The sequence below is a fragment of the Corylus avellana genome, chromosome ca1 (genome assembly GCF_901000735.1).
Source record: "Corylus avellana chromosome ca1, CavTom2PMs-1.0".
Classification (NCBI taxonomy): Eukaryota; Viridiplantae; Streptophyta; class Magnoliopsida; order Fagales; family Betulaceae; genus Corylus; species Corylus avellana.
In genome coordinates, this window is record NC_081541.1 from 12,298,504 (window position 1) to 12,322,023 (window position 23,520).

Here is a 23,520-nt window from a genome sequence, read left to right on the forward strand (position 1 = left end):
GGGGCTTTAATTATAAATGGTTAGTTTGATTAAACTTACTGAGGACTCACACATCTACCTATAAAATTGTTGTAATTTTACATATATTCTAGGCGAGAAAGATGAATCATATGCTTGTTTGGGGTACTTTTGTGCTTGAGGTTGACTAGAAGCTTCATTATGTTAAGATAGGATGACTTTTATTAGTTAGTTAGTTGTATATTTGATGTGATATTTATGACACATTTTTGATAAACAATGTTTAAAGGTTATATATATTTAAGTCTGTAATTAACAATGTTAGTATTTATTTAAATTGAGGTTTGTTTTGTTAAAGTATTTTATTAATTAAGTGCTATGTTAAAAATTACTACTTATTCTAAAAGCTTAAGTTAATATGAAGAGGTAAATTGTCTCCAAGAGGTAGCTCAATCGGCTGGGACCACACTTAATGAAGTAGAGGTTACTAGTTCGAATCCCCCTCCCCACCTTTTGTGCGGACATGTCAAAAAAAAAAAAAAAAAAAATGAAGAGGTAAATTGAATTATAATTATTTAATCAATACTTTAATACTCTCCTTCACGTGTGGGCTTACTATTTTAACACACTACAAAAAAAAGTGTTATTAGTGACGTGTCTATTGTGCATGATTTTTTTCACACGTCACCGTTTGGTGACGTGGCCGTTTTTCACACGTTACCAAAGAATTTGGTAACGTGTCAAAGTTGACACGTTACCATTTGGTAACATGTCAAATTTGACACGTCACCATTTAGTAACGTGTTAACTTTAACACGTTACTAAAATTGTCAATTTTTTTTTTTTTTTTAGTTTTTTTAATTTTTTAATTTTTTTTTTTTAGTTTTCGAAATGGTGACGAATTTGACACGTCACCGTTTGGAAAAATAAAAAAAAAAATACAAAAAATAAAAAAAATTTGACAAAAAATACAAAAAATAAAAAAAATTTGACAACTTTAGTAACATGTCAAAGTTGACACGTTACCATTCGGTAACATGTCAAATTTGACACGTTACCATTTGGTAACATGTCAAATTTGACACGTCACCATTTAGTAACGTGTCAACTGTAACACATTACTAAAATTGTCATTTTTTTTTTTTTCGAAATGGTGACGAATTTGACACATCACCGTTTGGAAAAAATAAAAAAATACAAAAAATAAAAAAAATTTGACAACTTTAGTAACATGTCAAAGTTGACACTTTACCATTTGGTAACGTGTCAAAGTTGACATGTTACTAAATGGTAACGTATCAAATTTGACACGTCACCGTTTCGAAAAATAAAAAAAAAAATACAAAAAAAAATAAAATTTGACAACTTTAGTAATGTGTCAAAGTTGACACGTCACCGTTTCGAAAAAATGAAAAAAAATAAAATTTGACAACTTTAGTAATGTATCAAAGTTGACACGTTACTAAATGCACCATTTCGAAAAATTGAAAAAAATAAAAAAATAAAAAAATTTGACAACTTTAGTAACATGTCAAAGTTGACACGTTACCCTTTAATAACGTGTCAAATTTGACACGTCACCAAATGGTAACGTGTCAAATTTGACACGTCACCAAATGGTAACGTGTCAACTTTGACACGTCACCAAATGGTAACGTGTCAACTTTGACACGTCACCAAATGGTAACGTGTCAACTTTGACACGTTACCAATGGGCATTGGGAACATGCGCCAGCTGGTTCCCTCTTTTTCTCTTTTACTTTCTTCTCCCCTCCTTTTTCTTCCTCTTGGCCGTGCTTCTTCTTTCTTCTTTCTTCTTCTCTTTTTCTCTCTTTTGCTCTCATGCCCATGGCAGCTCTCTCTTCTCTCAGATGGGAAGAAGAAAAAGAAAAGGAGAAGAGAAAAAAAAAAGAAGAGAAAAAAAGAAGAAGAGAAGATAAGAAGAAAATGAAAAAGAGAAGAGAAGATCTAACATTTTTTTTTTTTTTTTTTGTTTTTTCTGTTGGGTTTGGGATTTTGAAATTTGTTTTGGCTACTGAGCTTGGGTTTGGGATTTTGAAATTTTTTTCTGCTGCTGGGTTTGAAATTTTTCTGGTTCTTAATTTTTTGGTTGGTTTGGTTTTATTTTTCAGGTTGAATCCACTTGGGGAATGGACAATGTATACTTTAATGAGTAATTTTTCTGATTGAGTTTTTTGTCATTTGTCTTAGCTTTTAAACCTATTGATTTTTCTGGTTCTTTGGTGTTGCAGGTTTATGATTTTTGGTACTCTCCAACTCTACACAGTGAGTGAGTAGTAAAATTAGATTCCAAGTTCAAAACTTTTGAAATTTTTTGCTTAAATTAATTTTTGCTGTTGGGTTTGGATTTTTCTTGCTGGGTTTGAATCTATTGATCTATTCCAAGTTCAATAAATTTTTATTTGCTGGGTTTGGATTTTGAAAATCAGATTCGAATATGATTTTATTTGAAATCTGGGTTTGGAATTTTGAAAATCATATTCGAATTTGATTTTATTTGAAATCTAGGTTTGGAATTTGCATGATATTATTTTTTTTAAAAAAAAATTCCGGAAAAAAATTTGAAATAATAATTTTTTTTTTTTTACTAATTTTTTAAATTTTAGTAACGTGTCAGAAATTGATACGTTACTAAATTCCCATTAATAACTTCCAATTTTTTAACCTGCTACACATGTTACTAATGACACGTTTTTACCAAAAAAATCATATTTTTGTAGTGATAACACGTGAAATATTTAATTGAAATGAGGAGGAGATGATTGAATTCGACGGAGTTAGGGTTTGAACCTTTGACTCTAATACCATATTAAATTACCAACTATCCCAAAAACTCAAGTTGATAAGAAATTGTAAATTTAATCATTTAATAAATACTTTAACATGTTTAGAAGCTATGGGATCTTTCATTGAGGTGAGTTTGTGGTGTTATGAAGAGAAGAAAAAATTATTAGTGATTATTTTTTGCTACGATATTTATAATATTATATCATGTAGCATTATGTGGAAAATCCAAATATTTTCCACTTGCGACTTGTTAATAAGTCGAGGCGTTACATCAATGGTCTTCTCCGGAGCTAGTTGTGGCTGAATTGCTATTAGGATTATATTTTCCTTTTGGTCTTTATAATTTGGATTCTATAACGACTTTCTATTTTTGCAAATGTTCTATTTTTTTACGAAATAACGGGGAAAGGGGAATTGGACAATTACAAGAAAACAAAACATAGAGAAATGGTTGGGTAACCCCACAATAAGCCCAAATAAAACTATATCAGTGTGGGAAAACAAAATATTAAAGGAAATATGCCAAAAGAATGACACTACCCTATCAAATGGCCATTAGTTAAGGTGATTAGCATTGAACCAAAAGGCGCACGATCAATATACACAAATCTCGAAAGGTTTCTCAACCCTTTTTGTACCCCCACTAGCAACAAGGACGACATTAACAGATGTTGAAACAAAGCCAGGTACCCACACAGTGTTCAAAGCAAAAGTCTCATCTACTAGATCAAATCACATAATTAAGTACATGATGGAGACATAAACCCTTAACAAACAATAAAAACAAAAATAGAAATACAAGGGGAAGTATAGAAAAAAAAAAAAAAAGAAAGAAAAGAAGAAGAGCAGCATCAACAGGGGATGGCGGTTGGAGGACACTGACTAGCTCCTGGGGGGCAAATTGGAGTGTGGAGGGTTGCGGCATGATGCTTTTTTTTGAATGAAGACTGATCTTATTCAAATAAATCTGAAGAAACAAATAGACATCTAAAGCCAAAAACTCTAATACATCAAAGAGCATAGGACTCTAAACAACAAGAGCATATTGCTCTAAAATAACTACTTCATGAATAATATATGGGATCTCTTCCATCCAAATTCTAGAGACACCACCATTCCCAGCTACCTTCGCCAAGCCGTGAGCTGCTTCATTAGCTTCTCTTCTTACGTGGTCCACTTTCCAGCTTCTGAAGCCCAGCAAAATAGTCTGGATATCTTCAAGGATTTGGCCAAAATAGCACCACAGTGATCCCCTATTTATTGCTTGGACTACAGCTTTTGAATCCCCTTCCAGAAAAATATTTTGTAAACCCAAATCACGACAGAATTCCAGAGCAGAACGGGTTCCCATAGCCTCCCCAACAGTGGGCTCTGGACAACCCTCTAAATTTGGCATGAAGCTGCACAAACTTGCCCCATATAGTCCCTGACAGTAATACGCACGCCCATTCTTTTCGAACCCACTTTCACGGCCACGTCCTAGTTCGTCTTGTACGTGTCATAGTCTGGCGCCTTCTAGCGAACATGGGACTCAGTTGCAATGTTGCGGTCATCACCCATATCCTCATCTTTCTCCATGGTTTTTTCCCACATCTTCCATTGTGACACAGCCGCATTTGTCAACGCACAGAGATGTTGGAACTTACCTCCGTGCGTAACTTCATTTCTCCTTGTCCAAATCCCGCGCGCCATGATAGCAAAAATTGCTAGTTCCTCTATATTGCACCTGTTGGACATAAACTCAAAGATTTCAAAGAAATCTTCAGCATGGCAGACACTTTTCTGGATCGCCCTTTCACTTATACACCATACATCTTTTGCAGCTGGGCAATGCCATAAAGCATGGCCAACTAATTCGACGTCTTTGGTGCATAGAATACAGTTTGACTCTTCCAGAACACCTCTGTGCTTTAGATTCTCTTTTGTTGGGAGAATATTATTGCATGCTCTCCAGATGAACACCTTCGTTGCACTTGGCACCCGCAACTCCCATATAGTTTTCCAAATTGCATTTTTAACCGATTGTTTACTACCTCCACCACTATTTTCAGCATTTCGTTCCAGCTCCAAATAGTAAGCACTTCTTACCGAGAATTCACCAGAACTTGTAGGCTTCCATATCATTCAGTCTTGTTTTTGATATCTACTCATAGGAAGACCACTAATCAAAACCACTTCTTCCCAGAAAATCTCTCGAATGAGAGAGAGATTCCATCGTGAAGAACTTGGTTCAATCAGTTCACACACCTTTGCATCCCTTGATAGAATCCGACACGGAGATTGGATGGAATAGGAGGATGACCTTGGAATCCATTTATCCCCCCAAATTGACACGGACATGCCATACTCTATACGTCAAATCAAACTCGCAAAAAATAAATCCTTCGCCGAAAGAATGCTCCTCCATGCCAATGACTGACGACTCCCCACTTTTGCTCCCGTAGTGAGACCCTTGAAAAATATTTAGCCTTAATAATTTGTGAAGCCAAACTTTCCGGTTGAGTAACCAATCGCCAACATTGTTTGGCTAGAAGTGCTTTATTAAAAGCATGGAGGTCTCGGAAACCCAACCCTCCTTGAGATTTTGCACGCCCCGTTTTCTCCCAACTCATCCAATGTATTTTTTTCTCATTCTCCTTATGCCCCACCAGAATTTCTGCATAATAACATTGATCTCTTTGCACAGAGTTTTTGGAAGCAAGAAAATGCTCATACTATATGTTGGGATGGCTTGGACCACAGCTTTTAACAGTGCATCTTTCCCTGTTTATGATAGTAACTTCAGCTTCCAATCCGACACCTTCTTTTTTACCCTTTTTGTGAAGTTACGAAATTCTCTAATTCGAGACTTCCCCACTAAAGCTGGAAGCCCCAAATACTTATCGTATCTCTATGTAGCATGAACCCCCGACAACCGAAGAATAAGAGCCTTTACTTCTGGCCGGGCATTACAACTAAAGAAAATTGATGTTTTGTCTCTGTTTAGCCGTTGGCCAAACGCTTGTTCATAGCCTTCTAAAATGACTGTCAACCGTTGCCAATCCTGTGCCGTGGCCTTACAAAATAAAATGCTGTTATCCCGCAAAAAATAAATGATTTAGTCGTGGACCCCTGGGAGAGTTTGGTACACCTCGGAGGCTCCCAGATTGTTCGGCATGCCTTAGTTTGGAACTCAACGCCTTAGCACATAAAATAAATAAATACGGAGAGAGGGCTCCCATTAATAATAATAGAGTACCGTACCGAAGAAATGCATTTCATGACCCAACTTATCCACTTCTCTCCAAACCCCATTTTTTCCATGACCCTCTCCAAAAATTCCCATTCCAATCGGTCATAAGCCTTGCTCATGTCTAATTTGAGTGCCATGTATCCCACCTTACCCCACATTCTGGAATGCATAGAGTGCATGGTTTCATAGGCCGCCAACACATTATCCGTAATAAGCCTCCCCGGAATAAATGTGCTTTGGTTTGGAGATATAATGTCAAGTAAAATCATCTTCAACCTGTTAGCCAAAGTCTTGGAAATAATTTTATATAACACATTATAAAGACTAATTGGCCAAAATTCTGAGACCTTGGATGGGTTATTTTTTTTTTTTTGGTGGTATTAAGGCAATATGGGTCAAATTTACATCATCATTTAAAAACCCCGAAAGGAATTTTTTTTTTATGACATCACATACCTCCTCTCCAATGGTGGACCAATTATCATGGTAGAAACACACAGGCAATCCGTCCAGCCTTGGTGCTTTCTGAGCTCCCATGTTTGCAATAGCACTGTTGATTTCCTCCACAGTGAACTCCCTCATCAATTGCTCATTCATACTAGGATTAATTCTGTTTTCCAGCCCATCAACACACTCCCTTATGCCACACGGGTGGGATGTTGAAAATTTTTTCTGGAAATAATTAGTAAAAGCACTGGTAATTTCTTCAGGTGTTGTACATAACTCTCCCTCATCATTTTCAATGTGTAAAATCTGATTCATTCGACGCCTTTGTTGTACACTAGCATGGAAGAATTTTGTGTTTTTATCCCTATTCTTGAGCCAATGTTCCTTTGCTCTTTGTCGCCAATACACATCCTCCTTTTCAATTAAATCATTCACCTCCTGTTGCAGAATATTATTTTTTCCCCATCCGGTTGTGTCTCTTCCATCTGTAATATCTTCAATTGCTCCGTCTTCTGCTGGATTTGTTTTTCGGCCAGCCCTTTTTCTTTAACCTATCTTCTTTTGATAACCTTTTGGAATTTCTCAAACTTTGTCTTTAGTGAATGCCACGGGTTAGCCACCATAGTTTTTTCCTTCCACACCGCTTTAATCACTTGGTCGTGTGTTGATTGCTGTCCCCACCCAGCTTCATAGAAGAAGCATTTTTGCCCCCTCCTTGGGCCACGACGGGAACCATGCAGCTGTACATACAAAAGGTGTGTGATCTGAGCTTCGATTTGCCAAAACCTTCACTCCATAATCCTAGTGTAAAGTCATCCAAACTTGATTCGCAGTGGCTCTGTCTAAGCGTTCCATAATGAAATTACCATCCTCTCTTTTATTACTCCATGTATATTTAGGACCCCGGAATCCCAAATCATGAAACTGGCACTTCTCCAAGGTTTCCCGAAAAGCCCGTATTTGACTCCGAGGCCCATTTTTTGCACCAAACTTCTCTGAATCTGCCAGGATTTCATTGAAATCCCCCACACACATCCATGCATTAAGAGACAACGAATGGAGGTGCATGAGGAGATCCCATGATTCTATTCGTTTCGTCACCTCTGGGTTGCCATAAAAGCTGGTTAATGTCCACGGTTGTGCTCCTTCATCCACCCTTACCGTTGCATTAATATGTCTCCGACTATAATTTTGGATTTCCATCACACCATCGTTATTCCAAAACAAAGCCAAACCTCTGCTCTTCCCCACACTATCTACCATAAAAACGCTCCCAAAACCAAGTTGATACTTTAGCCTTTCCATCCTAGGAGCTTTAAGTTTGGTTTCCATAAGGAAAACCAAAATGAGTTTCTTTTCCCTTACAAATCGGCAAAGGTCACGAACTGTCTGAGGGTTTCCAAGCCCCCAACAGTTTCAACTTAAGAGGCTCATGGTGCTTGGCAAGGCTAGGCACTAGCCGCCGCCAAAATAGTCCCATGGACCCGTTCTCCTTCCTCGCCTTCTTCCCTTTTTCCCTTCTTTTTTTTTTTTTTTTTTCTGCATCACCAACCTCTCCTGCACTCCTTTTGCCCAAACCCACCTCCACTTCACCCTCAACATCATTCCTCTTCACCTCACAAGCTTTCTTTTTCCATTTTCGGATAGACCCAATCGTCTTGCCCACCTGGACCAGGTCCCTTATTTCGCTTGGCCCAATAGTCTCCCTTGTTAGTGGGCTAGCCTCCCTCACCTCATCTGACGTGGTAGTATGTGTTTTAAAACCAGGACTATTGTGATTTTGCTGCATTCCACTCAAATTCTGCGTGTTTTGCGCCCCCAACAGATCCCTGTCGCCACAGTTATTTCCTTTCATTCCCACATTCTTTCCTTTTGTGGAGGTCTCAAAACGCCCCATCGATTCTCCTTGATTTCCGCCACTTTCCACCTTAGATGACTCTCCCATCAATGTGTCATACTCCCCACAAGGAAATCCACCCGTTGCAGCAACAGTTTCTTTCATGGAGTTAATGGAGAATCCATCTTTGTCTAACATCGAATCTTTCCTTGTTTGGTGTCCGTTACTTTCCGAGTTTGTCCTCGTCGCCGGCCAGACATTTGCAGGTCTCGTTTCTGATGCAGAGCTATGGAAAATGTCTTCTTCATGGAGATTATCATCGTTCCCATACCATCCCCTTCTTGAATCCGGCCTTCTTTTTGGAGAACCAACTTGCAACCACGACCCATATTCATTCTCCCTCGCCTTGCCATGTTTCCAACGTAGTTCCTCATTCACACACCCCCCGGCGCCATGCCGTATAACCCCACATTGAAAACAAATTTTTGGAACTTTTTCATATTGAAAAGGAATATATAACGTTTTGTTTTTCAGTTTGAGAATCCGTCCTCTCGACAGGGGTTTAAGCACATTAACTTGGACCTTGACTCGTAGGAATTCTCCCCACCTAATTCCATTCTCATCCGTATCAACATCCTCTACCTCCCCAATGATTGCACCCAGCTTGTATCCCATCTCCCTTCCCATGCAAGAGAGCGGCAGTTTAAACATACGAACCCAAAAGGATGCCGTGTCAAAATTCATATCGCTTGGAGGCATGACTCCATCATATTCTGCCATTGAGAATAGCTGGCCTTCGAAGATCCATGGTCGACCCTCCATAACTTGGATTTTGTCCCACTGGTATTCAAAATCTATCAGAAACATGTTTTCTCCTAAGACTTTAAACTCCAAAGATCCTGTAGGCCTCCACCATCTAATCAATTTTGCTCGTATGAGATTCTTGCTCACAAACCTATCAGAGATAAGTTTACCTACTAGGCAATGGTTCCCTTTTGCCGTGATCTCTGCCACATCTTCTTCTATCACGGCTAGTCCATCCTTTTTCTCTTCTGTCAAGGAAAACCTTCCCCAGAGTGCCTCCAATTCCTCTACCATCCCATCCGCCGGCAATCGAAATCCACACAGATCACAACAACACTGTATACGTTTCCCTTCCGTTCACAAACTGGGTGAGTTCGTGACGAAAGCACGTTTTCCTTCTGGTTGCGGCAAGATGCTGGGAGGCTAGAGAAGACGGTGGACGAGCACTTTGGAGTGCAGGATTGACAAACGAAGATAGACTGAGTTTTTTGAAAAAAACCGGTGCTGGTTATCTAGTTACAAAAGTGACCTCCTAGGCTTTCCCATCTCTCGAAATTGTAGTCTAATATAATAAAGTGACATGTGTCTCATATCGATTAAAAAAACATGTGAGAAGTACTTGTTATTAAAAAAACATGTGAGAAGCACTTTGTATTAAAAAAACATGTGCTTCTCACATGCTAAGTTACACATATTACTTTATTAGATTTGTTTGTATAAATTAGCTACAAACTAGTCATTTATATCATCATTGTGAAGGAGAGGCGCACTGGACCGAGGAAATACAACTTGCTTTATACTAGAGTTGGATGGACCATATTTGCAATGACAATTTCCTTTTTTACTTCATTGGTACATGTAGCTTTATCTTGTAAGTTATAACAAATAAATTTTTGTAGTTTCAAAAACTTATAAATCTTTGTGGTATGCCTTTGTAACAAAATGAACAATTATTTTGTTTTATTTTTCACAAAATTCTTTTAAAATTACAAATTTATCCTTACATAAAAAATTAAAAAAAAGAAAAAAAAGAAAAGAAAGAAAAAGTTTGGGTATCCCTCTAGCCAGTTATGGGTTACGAACCACTTTGGCCCCAAAATCATGAATGGATTATAATAGTTTATTTGTCCTATTAATTTACCATAAGGGACCAGATTTATAATACTTTTTATATAAATAACAGACCATCACATAAATTTCACTGTGACAAGATAGCATGATCGATAAAGCTTTATGCAAACACTTATTACTACCTTATCACAAGTTAAAATAAGCTCCACCGACACGGTAGAAATTAGAAGATTCTCGTATGTTAGAATATCTTAAGCAATTTGACGCGAAAAGTTTGATTAATGATTATCATATTGCATAAAATGTCAAGTGTCAAAAGATATTTCATCGTGGAAACAAAAAGATAAGGATGGCCGACGTAAATTGACCGCCAGACAGTGAAAGTCGTCATTGGCGTCGACCGACTTTGGAACCCTCAGCTCAGTCCATGCTTTCAAGATGGCGTCCTTATTAAAGCATTCTACAATTTAATAAAAGTAAATGAAAAATATGAAAGAAATTGGTTGGTGTAATATAAAGTGAAATGAATTTTAAATTTTTTGTAATAAAAAAATGAAAAAAATTGGTTGTTAATATGAAAAAATGCGATAAAGAGTGAAACACTATAGAGAGAGAGAGATCCGGTTTGGGCGGTGGTGACGTCTGGCATGGCTGGCGGTGGCAGCGTCTGGTGTGAGTGAAATAATTAAGGTTTAAATCCTATGTAAATGCCTTGATTTATGCCAAAATTATATTGACATTATTATCCTTTAAGAGTTATATATGCTAGACGTATGCTCTAAAATGGCTTCTAATTCCAAGTAGGATTTAATGGTTGGATTTACTTGATCTTTTGTCATATCAATTATATAAGATTAAATAAAATTAGATGTGATGGTCAAGATAAGTGGATTGTTGGATAATTGTGATTTCAAACGGTCAGAATTTAAAGAAAAAGGGGAAAACATTTAGGAAATTATGAAGGTTGGTACAACATTTGAAAACAAAACGTTTTTTTTTTTTGTTAGTCAATTTGAGACAGGAGCTTTCTTTGACTTAATTATAAACTTTTTTTTTTTTTTTTTTGTAATTACAAACCTTATTCATACGAAGTTATTAATTATCCTCGTCATAGCTACCTAGAAGGGACCCTCCACAAAGAAAAACTGGACAGTGCGGAGAATTGTTTTTTACTCCACAAGGCGACAATTCTGCCAAATTAAGCTTCATCATGAGCCTTCTTATCAGTCTATAAATAGCAACCACTTGGTACTCAACTCCTCACCAAGCAAATTATATATATTCTTCCTTTCAATATAACATCAATTCATCATCATAATCATCATGGGTGTTTTCTGCTACGAGGATGAGGCCACCTCCGTTATCCCTCCGGCTAGGCTGTTCAAGTCCTTTGTCCTAGATGCCGACAACCTCATTCCCAAGGTTGCTCCTCAGCACTTCACCGGCGCTGAAAACCTCGAAGGAAATGGCGGGCCTGGAACCATCAAGAAGATCACCTTCGCCGAAGGTAAATATATAAATATATACATTAGAAAAATATGTTTTCACTCTCAAAAATATTACATAGGAATTTTTCCCCAAAACTAGTAAAAAGATAGCAATGAACACGTGGTTTAATTTGTGTATATTTTCAGGCAGCGAATTCAAGTACATGAAGCACAAGGTTGAGGAGATCGACCACGCAAACTTCAAATACTGCTACAGCATCATCGAGGGAGGTCCATTGGGGCACACACTGGAGAAGATCTCTTACGAGATCAAGATGGCGGCAGCCCCTCATGGAGGAGGATCCATCTTGAAGATCACCAGCAAGTACCACACCAAGGGCAACGCTTCAATCAGTGAGGAGGAGATCAAGGCTGGCAAAGAGAAGGCCGCCGGACTTTTCAAGGCTGTTGAGGCTTACCTCTTGGCACACCCTGATACCTACTGTTAGAGTAGCTAACACCCACGTACAACTAAAGCTTGTGTTGTGTTGTGTGGTCCCTCAATAATGAGTTGTTACTGCTTGATTTTGGTTTGCTAATAAAGGAGTTTGCGGTTGTGATGACATGATCATCTGCTGGTTTGCTTGTGAGATGTTGTAATTAACTCTGAAGAATGCAAAGTGAATGTTCTATAACTTTTTGCATATATATAAAAAATCATCCGGAAGTTAATATATATTACTCGCAATACTTCAATTGTTTCTTTTTTTTTTGTTTTTTTGGTGGAGTCATAAACATAACAATAGTTGAAGATAATGGGGGCATCAAGTGCTATTAACTCACTCTGTCAGCTCACACGTCATGTCTTATCCTATTTGTCGAAAGAGAACATCTCGTTTGACACCAAAATTCTCAATAGTAAAAAATGTCGAGGGAAATGAGAGGTAACAATAACTAGAAAATCAATACGATTTGAGACATACTTGAATATTATCTTTAAGGTGATAATTTTTTTTTTTTTTTTTTTTTTTTGTAAGATCTTTAAGGTGATAATTGTTCAAACTCAAAATAGTTTTTTTTTTTTTTAATTTTTTATTCTATTCAAAGTGGGGAGAGGAAGAAGGAGAATTACATGAACACAAATGAAAACGATAGAGAAATCTTAATAATAGTCGGGAATGAGTCAAATAAATGACTCGGCCTATCAAGCGGACAGAAACGGCCAAAATATGCTGTAATAAATGGCAAAATTTCATAAACAGAACAACACCCCAAAGGGTAGCCGACACGACCTTCAATGGTTGGAAAAGGACGACAAAGCTAACCATCATAGTCGGAAAGGAGAGGAAGATCTCTGTCAAAAATACAAAAAAAAGCCAGATCAAGGATTTAGCCCAAAAAATGAACATAGTGAACAGAAAAATATAAGGAAATACAAAGAGACAACAAATACAAGCAAATAAAAGCAGAATAAAATCTCATAAACCAAAAATCAGCAATCCCAGCATTGGAGATGGTTGAGATGCGGCAGAGGGAGGAGATGAAGCCGGAAACGATTGTGGATGGGCGCGATAGGTGGCGGGTTGCCATGGGAAACGAGATCGGACTTCAAAGAAACCAAAGCAGAGACCCATAACAAAACCAAATGAAAAGGCCGTAGTCGCGGCTTGGAGGAGGCGGAGGAGTGTTGGAGGAGGGCCGGTGTTGGGATTTTAGGCGGAGATGGGATAAATCGCATAAGGCGATGGATAAAACCGGAGAAAAGAAATCACCGGTGAGAGGCATAATAGAGAGATTGGAAGAGGGATAAAAGAGGGGAGGAGGAGGTGGGAAGAACTAGGTTAACCGTTCTTTCCACCCCAATTCTTGCTTTTCTCTCTCTGGAGGCGCTAGAGAGATAAGAAGAAAACCCTAGGATAATATTAAACTCAAAATAGTTGAACTATCAATGTTGCATACCTTCCAAAATTGATCAGTCTATTTAGTTCTCTAAGTTAGTGCGAATTAGGCATGTTTTAGAGAATTTCAAGTATGGGAAAATGCATATTTTAAGTGTCATCTTAAGTTAGTTCGAACGCACCACTAGAGAAATCCTTGTTTCAGCATGTAACCCTAGCACAATTTGAACTATAAAGTTGCACATTATTCTCTGCAGAAATTCAAGGATCCGATTATTTACTTGGAGGCTAAGCATGCACGATTATTGTAACACTTTTAGGTCATAGAGTTTTGTGATGAGAGAGGTTTCTTAGAGTGATGTAGAATGAAGTACATGGGAATTCATGAGTAAGTTGGGAGCAGACACAATTGTCCAGAATCCAAGGTTTTCAAGGCTTTCTAGGTAGCCGGATTTGTCAATGTTTTCAAATCGGATTTTTTTAAGTTCGACCTACTCTTCTCCGATGGATGTAGCATCCAACGTGCCACTCCACCGCTTCCACCAGCTCCCCAGCCTTCTGTAGACACTGGCCGTTCCCCCGCCCAACATCCACACGCCGGAGCGTGGATCTCACTCTCCTGTGCATGGACCACACGTGCAAGTCAACCCCTTCGCTCCGCCCTCCTTCGTCACGCCCTGCGCCGAAGCTACTGATTTTTGGGTTATTTTGCTGCTTTTATTGCTATGTGTCTTTTTGTTACTTGATTTCTTGTACCGAAATTTGGAGTGTTCTTTCCTTTTCGGATCATGATGTCTTTATTGTTAGAGTATATGTGAATGACCCTAAAGTTAGGGTTTTGATGAAGATTAGATTAGCCTAACTTTAGAGATTTGATCACCCTAAATTAGGGGATTTGATTAAGATTACATTTATGTGTAAGCTCTATAAATAGAGCATTCTGTATTGTAAACAAATCAATTCAATGAGAGCGAAATGTAGTCTTAGGGCTTTATATGTGGACGTAGGTCATAAACCGAATCACGTAAAAATCTTTTGTCTCTATTCTATTTTATTTTCATAATTTATTTATATTTCATTATGAATTTTGTCATGGTATCAGAGCAATATAGGCTAATGCCAATATTCGATCCAGTAGTCCTGTGAATTTTATTTTTCTTTCCTTTCCATCTTCTAGTTTATTTTCTTGTTCGTGATAATTATTACTTTTGCAAATCTCATCACTATAGATCTTGCATTGTATTCGACCCAAAAAAAAAAGAAGAAAAAAATCACCGATTGCGTCTTTTGGCTTTCTGTTATTTGTCATAGTTATGTTATTTGGCATGATTTGCCAAATCTGATGGCACCTTTGGTCCTCCAAGGCTTGGAAATCCCAAGTGCTGCCAAGATTTCTTTTCATCACCTTCATTGTGCATGAGTGGCCGAAGCAATCTAGAGACGTCCACTATATGTGTGTAGAAGAAGCAAATTGGGCCGTCTATGTCAGTGAACCACCCATATGCTCCTTGTTTCAGCAACTCCATCCGTTTGAAGAACACCCAAACAAGCCACGAGCAAGGAGAGATTGACAAAAAAGTTTTTCAAAGCAAAAGCAAGGAAGATCATCAAAAGAGACTACGACAATAGTGCTTTGATTTTTTAGGTTGTCTTTATATTTTGTTTTGGTGATGCGATGTCATTCTGCGGAGAACAAATTGAGAAAAAAAAAAAAAGAGGAAATGAAAGAAAGAAAATAAAAGAAAAAAACAATTGAAACCGAGAAAGAAAAATGGCGAAAGAATCTCGGTTGACAAAAAAAAAAAAAAAAAATTCAAAAGAGGCCAAGTTGCCCATTTTTTGGCTCTTTGTTGGCCTAATCATTATTTGGTCTATTGTTGGTCCTTTGTTGACCTAGACCGATTTTTGGCCATTTGTTGGCCCAATATCTTTGGCCTTTGTGGTATTGTTTAAAACTCAGGCCTATTTTAGCTCATAGTTGGCTTTCATTTCTGGCCCATAGTTGGCCCATTTTTCTTTAGCCTTTGGCCCATTTCAGCCCACAGTTGGGCTCTTCTTTCAGCCCAAAGTAGGCTCTCTTTTGGCCCATAAATGACCCTCTTTTGTATTATTATTTAAGGTGTTGCCGACTGCCTCCAAGAAAAAGAAAAAAAAAAAAAAATCAATCAAACTCAAGGTTTTAAGATCTTACACCTTGAGTTTGAGAGATGATGTTAGAGTATATGTGAATGACCCTAAATTTAGGGATTTGATGAAGGTTAGATTAGCCTAAATTTAGAGATTTGATTATGATTTGATCACCTTAAATTAGGAGATTTGATTAATATTACATTTATGTGTAAGCTCTATAAATAGAGCATTCTGTATTGTAAACAAATCAATTCAATAATAGTGAGGCGTTATATGTGGATGTAGGTCATAGACCGAACCAGGTAAAAATCTTTTGTCTCTATTATATTTTTTCACAATTTCTTTCTATTTCATTATGAATTTCTTTAGTGTTAGAGTACATGTGAATGACCATAAAGTTAAGGATTTGATGAAGATTAGATTAGCCTAACTTTAGGGATTTGATTATGATTTGATCACCATAAATTAGGAGATTTGATTAAGATTACATTTATGTGTAAGCTCTATAAATAGAGCATTCTGTGTTGTAAACAAATCAATTCAATAAGAGCGAAATGTATCCTTAGGGCTTTATATGTGGACGTAGGTCATATACCGAACCACGTAAAATATCTTGTCTCTATTCTATTTTATTTCCACTATTTATTTATTTTTTCATTAACTTTATGAATTTTTTCATGGTATTAGAGCCACCGGCTTACGCCAGTGTTTGATCCAAATGGTCCTTTGGAGTTTTTTTTTTTTTTTTTTTTTTTTTTTTTTTTTTTTTTTTTTTTTTTTTTTTTAAGACAACAAATATATATTGTTTGCACAGCAGCACTGCCGCCATGCTTTGTAGGGAAACTTTGAGTCCCTCTTACCACATAACCGGATCCTTTCTGGCAACTTCTTAGATTTCGCCTCCAACCGGCACCGTTCAACCAACGATCCATGCACCATCATGCCGTCAACCACCGATCTACCACCATGATGACCACAAAGCCACTGCACCGTCCTTGTTGTCTGCCGCATCTCTATCAGTGCCGCTGCATCTCCCTCAGCACCGATCTCTGCCGTCATCAGACCTCAACCCCGAGGCGTCGCCACCCACAAATAACCATGTCGCCATCGCTGGCGCCAGTCCATCGCCTAGAAAGCGCAGCTCAGCCGCTCCTTTCGCATCTCGATCTCTTTCGTACCCAGCCCTAGCATTGGTCTCTGCCTCATCGTTCACCTCCCTGCTCTGCCCGGATCAAACACATCAATTGTCGTCATGCAGTCTAGCAAAATCCCATCTTGGCGACACCCCTACCAAAGTCGCAAGAGCTGCTACAGGCTTCATCTCATGCCAGATTTTCAGGAGGTTTGTTTTGTGGAAAGGAAGAAGTGTGTTTGGTTACGAGATTTGATTTAACCTCACTTGAGTTTGTAGATATTTTTATTCTAGTTTAGGAATATGTTATCCTAGTTTGGGCTTTTGAACATAGATGGGTTTGGTTACGGGATTAAGGTGATCCTTATCCCAGTTTTATGTAATCTGCGAATATGCTTTTTTTCATTTTTATTTATTTTTTAAAAAAAGAGAAAAAAGAAGAAGAAGAGGCCAAAACAGGCCAAGTTGCCAATTTTTTGTCCATTTGTTGGCCATGTCATTATTTGGTCTATTGTTGGTCATTTGTTGACCTAGACTGATTTTTGGCCCTTTGTTGGCCAAATATCTTCGGTCTTTATGGTATTGTTTAAAACCTAGGCCTATTTCAGCTCATAGTTGGCTTTCATTTCTGACCTATAGTTGGCCCATTTCTCTTTGGCCTTTGTGGTATTGTTTGAAACCAAGGCCAATTTCACCCAACAGTTGGCTCTCTTTTTAGCCCACAATTGGCTTTCCTTTTTGGCCCATATATGGCCCTTATTGTTACTTAAAGCACATCTTTCTTTGCCAACTGCCTCTGAAAAGAAAAAAAAAAATACAAAAAAAAAAAAAAAAAAATACAAACTCAAGGTTTCAAAATTTTCCACATTGAGTTTGAAGGGGAATGTTAGAGAATATTAGGGGATTTGATTTCATTGTAATTGATTGTAATCTCCTATAATCAGATTTGATGATTTTCATTGTAATTAGATTTGATGGTAATCAAATTATTTTGACTTGATTACCAAATTTATCTACCCCAATTCTCATATAAATAAGAGTATCATGTATTGTAAAAGACATCAAGGAATAAGAGCCTGTTTGAGATTGCGGTGGAAAATAGAGTTTTTGGATATAGTGCTTTTGCCTGTGAGCTTTTGGCAAAAGTGCTATTGCTGAAAAGCTGTTTACATGTTTGGTAACTGCATGTCTTAAGTGCTTTTTTGATATTACTGATGTTTGGTAACAAAACTAAAAAAGTGCTTTTAGTTGCAAAAATGACAATAAAGGACATATAATGATTTTTTTTAGTATAGGCTAAAAAAAATCATTATCAGTCCCACCAAATATCTCATTTTACGTGAAATCATTACATGTTTTTCAATGAAGGCCTAAGGTTGTTAATGATTTTTTTTTTTTCATTTTATAACCTTTTTATATAAAAATATTTAATGTTAGCTTTTACAAGTAAAAATTGTAATGGTTTATGTAACAAAACATCAACATTTTCTTTCTTTTGTACTTATATGTAATGAAAAGTGATGTCAATCATTTTCTTTCTTTCTTTCTTTTTTTTATTTTAAAAAAGAAAAATTTATTTAAAGTATTTAACACTTCAAAGTATTTAACATATAAAAAATAACAACATTCAAGAAAATCCTTACAACATTTTAAATAGTTTATAACAAAATAACATTAAAAAAAAAAAAATTAACGGGTCATAAGTAGATTAGCAATATGATCACGCTCAATGTTCATCGAATTTTCATTGGACGTTTGTGATTGTTGTATGCTTGACTCATCATGTGCTTCGTCATCACCTATAATGTCAGTAGGTAGTAAATCACCATCATCATCATATGGTTGGAACTCAGCATCCTTTATTGCATGCTTCCTAATGAAGTTATGAAGAGCCATAGACGCCACCACGATTTTCACTTGTTTATCATAAGGAAAATTCGACATGCAATGCAATAACTTCCATTTATTTTTCCAAACTCCAAATGTTCTTTCAATAGTGCATCTAAGTGATGAATGTAATTAAAAATTTCATGCATACCCCTCGGGTGGTTTCCGCGACGAAAGTCTGGTAGATGATACCGCTCCCCTTTGTATGGCCCCATGTATCCCTTCATGTGAGGTTATCCTGCGTCTACCAAATAATATTTTCCTACAAACAATATACGAATAACGGTCATAAAAAATATTGAAAAATATATTTTTTCATGTATAATCCATAATTGTTATTTTAATTAAATACAAACCTCTAGGTGGGTGTAGAAATCGTAATTCTTCCTTTCGAATAGCTTCCAAAAAAATACGTGTATCATGTGCAGTACCTTCCCATCCAGCCCAAACAAAGGTGAAACACATACGAAAATCACAAACAACCATAACATTCTGAGTAGGAGTCTATTTTCAACCAATATATGGTATTTGTTTTGATGGAAAAATTTTAACTGGCACATGGGTTCCATCAATGGCTCCAATACAATTTTTGAAGTATGGCCAATACCGCTCATCATCACGAATTTTGCTTGGAACATCCCTAAACTCCCTATCAATAGGATTAATAATGCTAATCGCCATTCTAGAAACGGCCATTAAAACACTAGTAAAATGTCTACTAATTATTTCTCCTAAATGTTGAAACCTTTCTTGCACTATTCTATTCCCAAACCCATGGCCTAAAGTAATAACAAACATAGCCACCAACTCTTCAACAGTTAATTTCCTAATACCTCTTAAATGATATTTTTCCTTCAACTCTTTACACAAGTAAATGAATATGTTTATTTCCATTCTAAAATTTTGTTTGCACCTATCAGGATTACCTTGTAGAATCTCCATAACCCACTTATAACCTGTTTGAGAAGAGGTGCTACAAGGTTCCTTTGCAATATATGACATATAATAGTTCTCAACAAATTCAACTGCTGCAACTGCTAGAATAAAAACATCATTTTCATTTTCCTCTTCACCACAATCATTATCACTTGTATCATCTTGAGTGCTATAATCACTATTGTCCATGTCTGTAAGGAAAAAAGAATAAAGAAATAAACACAAAATAAATATATAAGCACCCATAAAAATATGAAAAAAGAGATATCTATGTAGTCAGATGGGACGGTCAGCCAAGGTCCCACCCCATTTCCAGAAAAAAAAAAAAAAAAAAAAGGGCTGAATAAAAAAAATTTTATATGGTCCTCTCTCAAAAAAAAATTGGTCCTCACCCCCCTCCCCCCCCCCCCAAAAAAATAGGCCGTCCCCAAAAACTATTTTAGGTCTTCATAAATTAGAGTCCCGATACCCCCTTCTCTCCGTCTCTTCCTCAGTTTCGTCCCCTAGTCCCCTTAACCCCTTTCCTTCATGGCATGTAGGCATCACACATAGCGAAAATTTGAGAGAGTCAGAGAGAGAGATCGCCAGTGAGAGAGTGAGATACTGAGATTGAGAATTTGAGATAGAGAGCACTGCTGCGGGAGGTAAAATTCTTACAATTTTCTTTTAAATCTCATTATATTATCATGGGATTATAATTTAAAAGTAAGAAATTGTGAAGATTTGTGAATTGTTTTGTTTTATTGAGCGGAGAAATTTAAAAGAATGCTGCCGGGGCTCAAACATCTAAACAACTCTTTGACACATGCACAAGTTATTATTGTTATCATCATCGCAATCGCAGCTACTACCACACACAACTTGTTATTGTTATTATCATCCAATTCTCATTGGTAGTGGGTAGCACTGGCCCACTGGGTACATTACACTTCTTAACCCATATGATAATCAACTTGCTTTGTTTGAATCTTTCTTCGGGGACGACTTTTTCTGTGTTTTTTTTTTCTTTATGTTTGTATGTAAATGTAATAATGTAACACATGCGTATATTTGTTTGATGAGGTTAATTATTCCTCGAATGATTTACTTCCCCATCCAATGATTCATTTGTGCTTTCTCCCGATTTTGTTTGTAGATGATGGAAAAGTTAAATACAATACTTGACTTTTTCAAACGAAAAAATGCACAAACTTCAAATGCACAAACTTTAAATGTCAACATTGGTGATACATCATTGCCAGCTTCTGATATCCTAATTTCTGAAAATTCTTCTAAAAGACTTCGGAGAGTTGATGGCAATGAATTTAATATTAGTTCATTGGAGTTTGATCCTAGATTGCGTTGTCAGATATGAGAATATTATGTTAATCACCGAGATGAAATTCGAAGAGCTTACATTAATGCTGGTCCGTACTGACCTCTGGAAAAGAAAGTCATCTTCGTGGTTTTCAACCTTCGTGGTACAATCTATTTCCTTCATGGCTTGAATATTCACGTGAGAAAGATGCAACATTTTGTCTACCTTGTTTTCTCTTTAATAAGCCATGTGGGCATTTTGCACAATGTGTATTCACTATAGATGGATTCAGGAATTGGGAGAAAGTTAGAAATGGAAAAGATTGTGCTTTTCTCAATCATATAGGAAAATATCCAACTTCATTTCACGGAGTTGCTGAGAAGTCATATGAAGATTTAAAGAACCAATCTCAACATATACAGAATGTGTTTGAAAAGCTCACTTCTGAACAAATTGCAAACAATCGACTGCAGTTGAAAGCCTCAATTGATGTTGTTCGAGTGCTTGCATTTCAAGGTGTTACTTTTAGAGGTCGGGATGAAAGTGTGAGTTCTACAAATCGTGAAAATTTTGTTGAGATATTGGGTTTGACGATTTCATATAATGAACAACTTGCTGAAGTAATTGCTAAAGCTCCCAAAAATGCCACTTACACATCACCAACGGTACAAAAACAAATTTTAGATGTTTTTTCAACCAAAGTAAAGGAAGTAATTCGTAATGAAATTGGTGATGCAAAGTTTTGCATAATTGTTGATGAAGCTCGTGATAAGTCAATGAAGGAGCAAATGGCTATAGTTTTAAGATTTGTTGATAAGAATGGCTTTGTTAGAGAACGCTTTTTTGGACTTGTTCATGTCTCTTATACTGTGGCATTAACCTTAAAAAAAAAGTATATATTCTGTATTGTTCTAAACATCAACTAGACATTCAAAATATTCGAGGGCAGGGATATGGTGGTGCAAGTAATATGCGAGGGGGGCGGAATGGGTTGCAAGCTTTGGTTTCAAATGATTGTCCATATGCCTACTACATTCATTGTTTCGCACATTGTTTGCAATTGGCATTAATGGCGGCGTCAAAAGAAGTCATTTTTGTTCATCAATTTTTAACCAAATTGAATGTTGTTGTCAATTTAGTTTGTGCCTCATGCAATTGGCATGAAGAATTGCGGGTTGCCCAAGCTGCTAAAAATGCTTACATGATTGCAATTGATGAGATTGAGAGTGGAATGGGACTTAATCAAATTAGTACGCTACAACGACCTGGAGATACGCGCTGGAGTTCTCACTTGAGATCAGTTTCTGACTTGATCAAAATTTATAGTCCAGCTTGTGAAGTTATTGTTAAAATCATTGATGTGGGAACTTCTTCTTCCCAATGAGCAGAAGCTGATTCAGTTCATCAGGTAATGACTTCATTTGAATTTGTATTCATCTTACATCTCACGAAAGAAACTATGCAGATCACTGATCATCTATGTCAAGCATTGCAATCCAAATCTCAAGACATTTTAAGTTCCATGCATCTTGTTTCATCCACTAAAAGGTGTATCCAACAATATAGAGATGATAAATAGGAAGCTTTACTTACCAAAGTGAAGTTGTTTTGCAATAAACGCAACATAGATGTTCCAGATATGAATGTCGGTTATATTGAGAGAAGAGGTCGAGCTCGCAATCAACAAGCTGACTTTACAATTGAGCATCATTATCGTGTGGATATTTTTTGTGCTGCAATAGATTCTCAATTGCAAGAATTAAATCGCCGGTTTAGTGAGCATGCAGTGAAGTTGCTTATTCTCGGCTCGGCACTTGATCTTTGAGCTGCGCATGAGTCTTTTAGAATGGATGATATTTGTCAGTTGGTAAATAAGTTTTATCTGTAAGACTTTACCGATCTTGTAAAAGAACAGTTGAAAATAGAACTTTACCATTATGAACATAATATAGTTCAAGATTCAAGTTTCCAAGGATTGTTAAATATTTCCGAATTGTGTCAATGGTTGGTTAGAACCGGAAAATCAACTATTTACCAACTTGTTTTTCGAGTTGTTGTGCTTCTGCTGACTCTTCCCGTTTCTACCGCAACTATAGAACGAGCATTTTCAGCCATGAATATTATCAAAACTAGGCTTCGCAACAAAATTAAAGATGAGTTTCTGACGGATTCTCTGATGTTGTACATCGAAAAAGAAATTACTATGACACTTAGTACAGATTCAATCATAGATGCTTTTCGGGATATGCAAACACGACAGGTTCCATTTTGATAGGTGTTTGAGCTAAAATTTGAAATGTTTTATGACACAACTATCTATGTATCTTTTTCTTCGTATGTTTATCTTTTGTTAAAACTGAATTGAAGTTAATTTTTTTTTGTATACATTACTTTATGTATTTTGAATTTATACTTCGGTCCCCCCCATCAAACTTTCTGGATCCGTCCCTGTACGTAGTTATGAAATATTATAATATATTCACCTTAGCACACAAATCAACATATATAAAAAAAAATAACATTCAAATAAATCCTTAAAGCTGTTCAAATAGTTCATAACAAAACAACATTAAAAAATAAAAACATTATTCCATGTTACGACGGTTAATTTCTCTATTTCTCATTCGATTGATAAAGTCAATCTGCAACCATGGCT

At 36.7% G+C, this 23,520-nt stretch overlaps 3 protein-coding genes across 3 annotated transcripts; 2 read left to right on the forward strand and 1 right to left on the reverse strand.

Moving 5' to 3' along the window:
• Positions 1-7,246: 7,246 nt before the first annotated feature.
• On the reverse strand, positions 7,247-9,380 carry LOC132182767 (uncharacterized). The gene is made up of 2 exons (XM_059596141.1): positions 7,998-9,380; positions 7,247-7,834 (listed from the first exon to the last, which is right to left on the reverse strand). Exons 1-2 carry the CDS (start codon positions 9,378-9,380, stop codon positions 7,247-7,249), a joined length of 1,971 nt encoding a protein of 656 aa, XP_059452124.1.
• A 2,023-nt stretch (positions 9,381-11,403) lies between these two features.
• On the forward strand, positions 11,404-12,207 carry LOC132161823 (major pollen allergen Bet v 1-E-like). Its single transcript, XM_059572023.1, has 2 exons — positions 11,404-11,664; positions 11,792-12,207. Exons 1-2 carry the CDS (start codon positions 11,481-11,483, stop codon positions 12,091-12,093), a joined length of 486 nt encoding a protein of 161 aa, XP_059428006.1. The 5' UTR covers positions 11,404-11,480; the 3' UTR covers positions 12,094-12,207.
• Positions 12,208-20,943: 8,736 nt separating this feature from the next.
• Positions 20,944-22,248, forward strand: LOC132182860 (uncharacterized). The gene is made up of 3 exons (XM_059596254.1): positions 20,944-21,027; positions 21,110-21,721; positions 21,814-22,248. Exons 1-3 carry the CDS (start codon positions 20,944-20,946, stop codon positions 22,246-22,248), a joined length of 1,131 nt encoding a protein of 376 aa, XP_059452237.1.
• The last annotated feature ends 1,272 nt before the right edge of the window (positions 22,249-23,520 follow it).

Coding starts and splice junctions, on each gene's coding strand:
- LOC132182767 (XM_059596141.1), bottom strand. CDS start 9,380: ATGGTAGAGGAATTGGAGGCACTCTGGGGAAGGTTTTCCTTGACAGAA. Junction 7,835..7,997: donor GCAAAAGGAGTGCAGGAGAG/GTTGGTGATGCA, acceptor GGAAACCCTCAG/ACAGTTCGTGACCTTTGCCG.
- LOC132182860 (XM_059596254.1), top strand. CDS start 20,944: ATGAAATTCGAAGAGCTTACATTAATGCTGGTCCGTACTGACCTCTGG. Junction 21,028..21,109: donor CGTGGTTTTCAACCTTCGTG/GTACAATCTATT, acceptor CTCTTTAATAAG/CCATGTGGGCATTTTGCACA. Junction 21,722..21,813: donor GCTTTTTTGGACTTGTTCAT/GTCTCTTATACT, acceptor ATTCGAGGGCAG/GGATATGGTGGTGCAAGTAA.
- LOC132161823 (XM_059572023.1), top strand. CDS start 11,481: ATGGGTGTTTTCTGCTACGAGGATGAGGCCACCTCCGTTATCCCTCCG. Junction 11,665..11,791: donor GAAGATCACCTTCGCCGAAG/GTAAATATATAA, acceptor GTATATTTTCAG/GCAGCGAATTCAAGTACATG.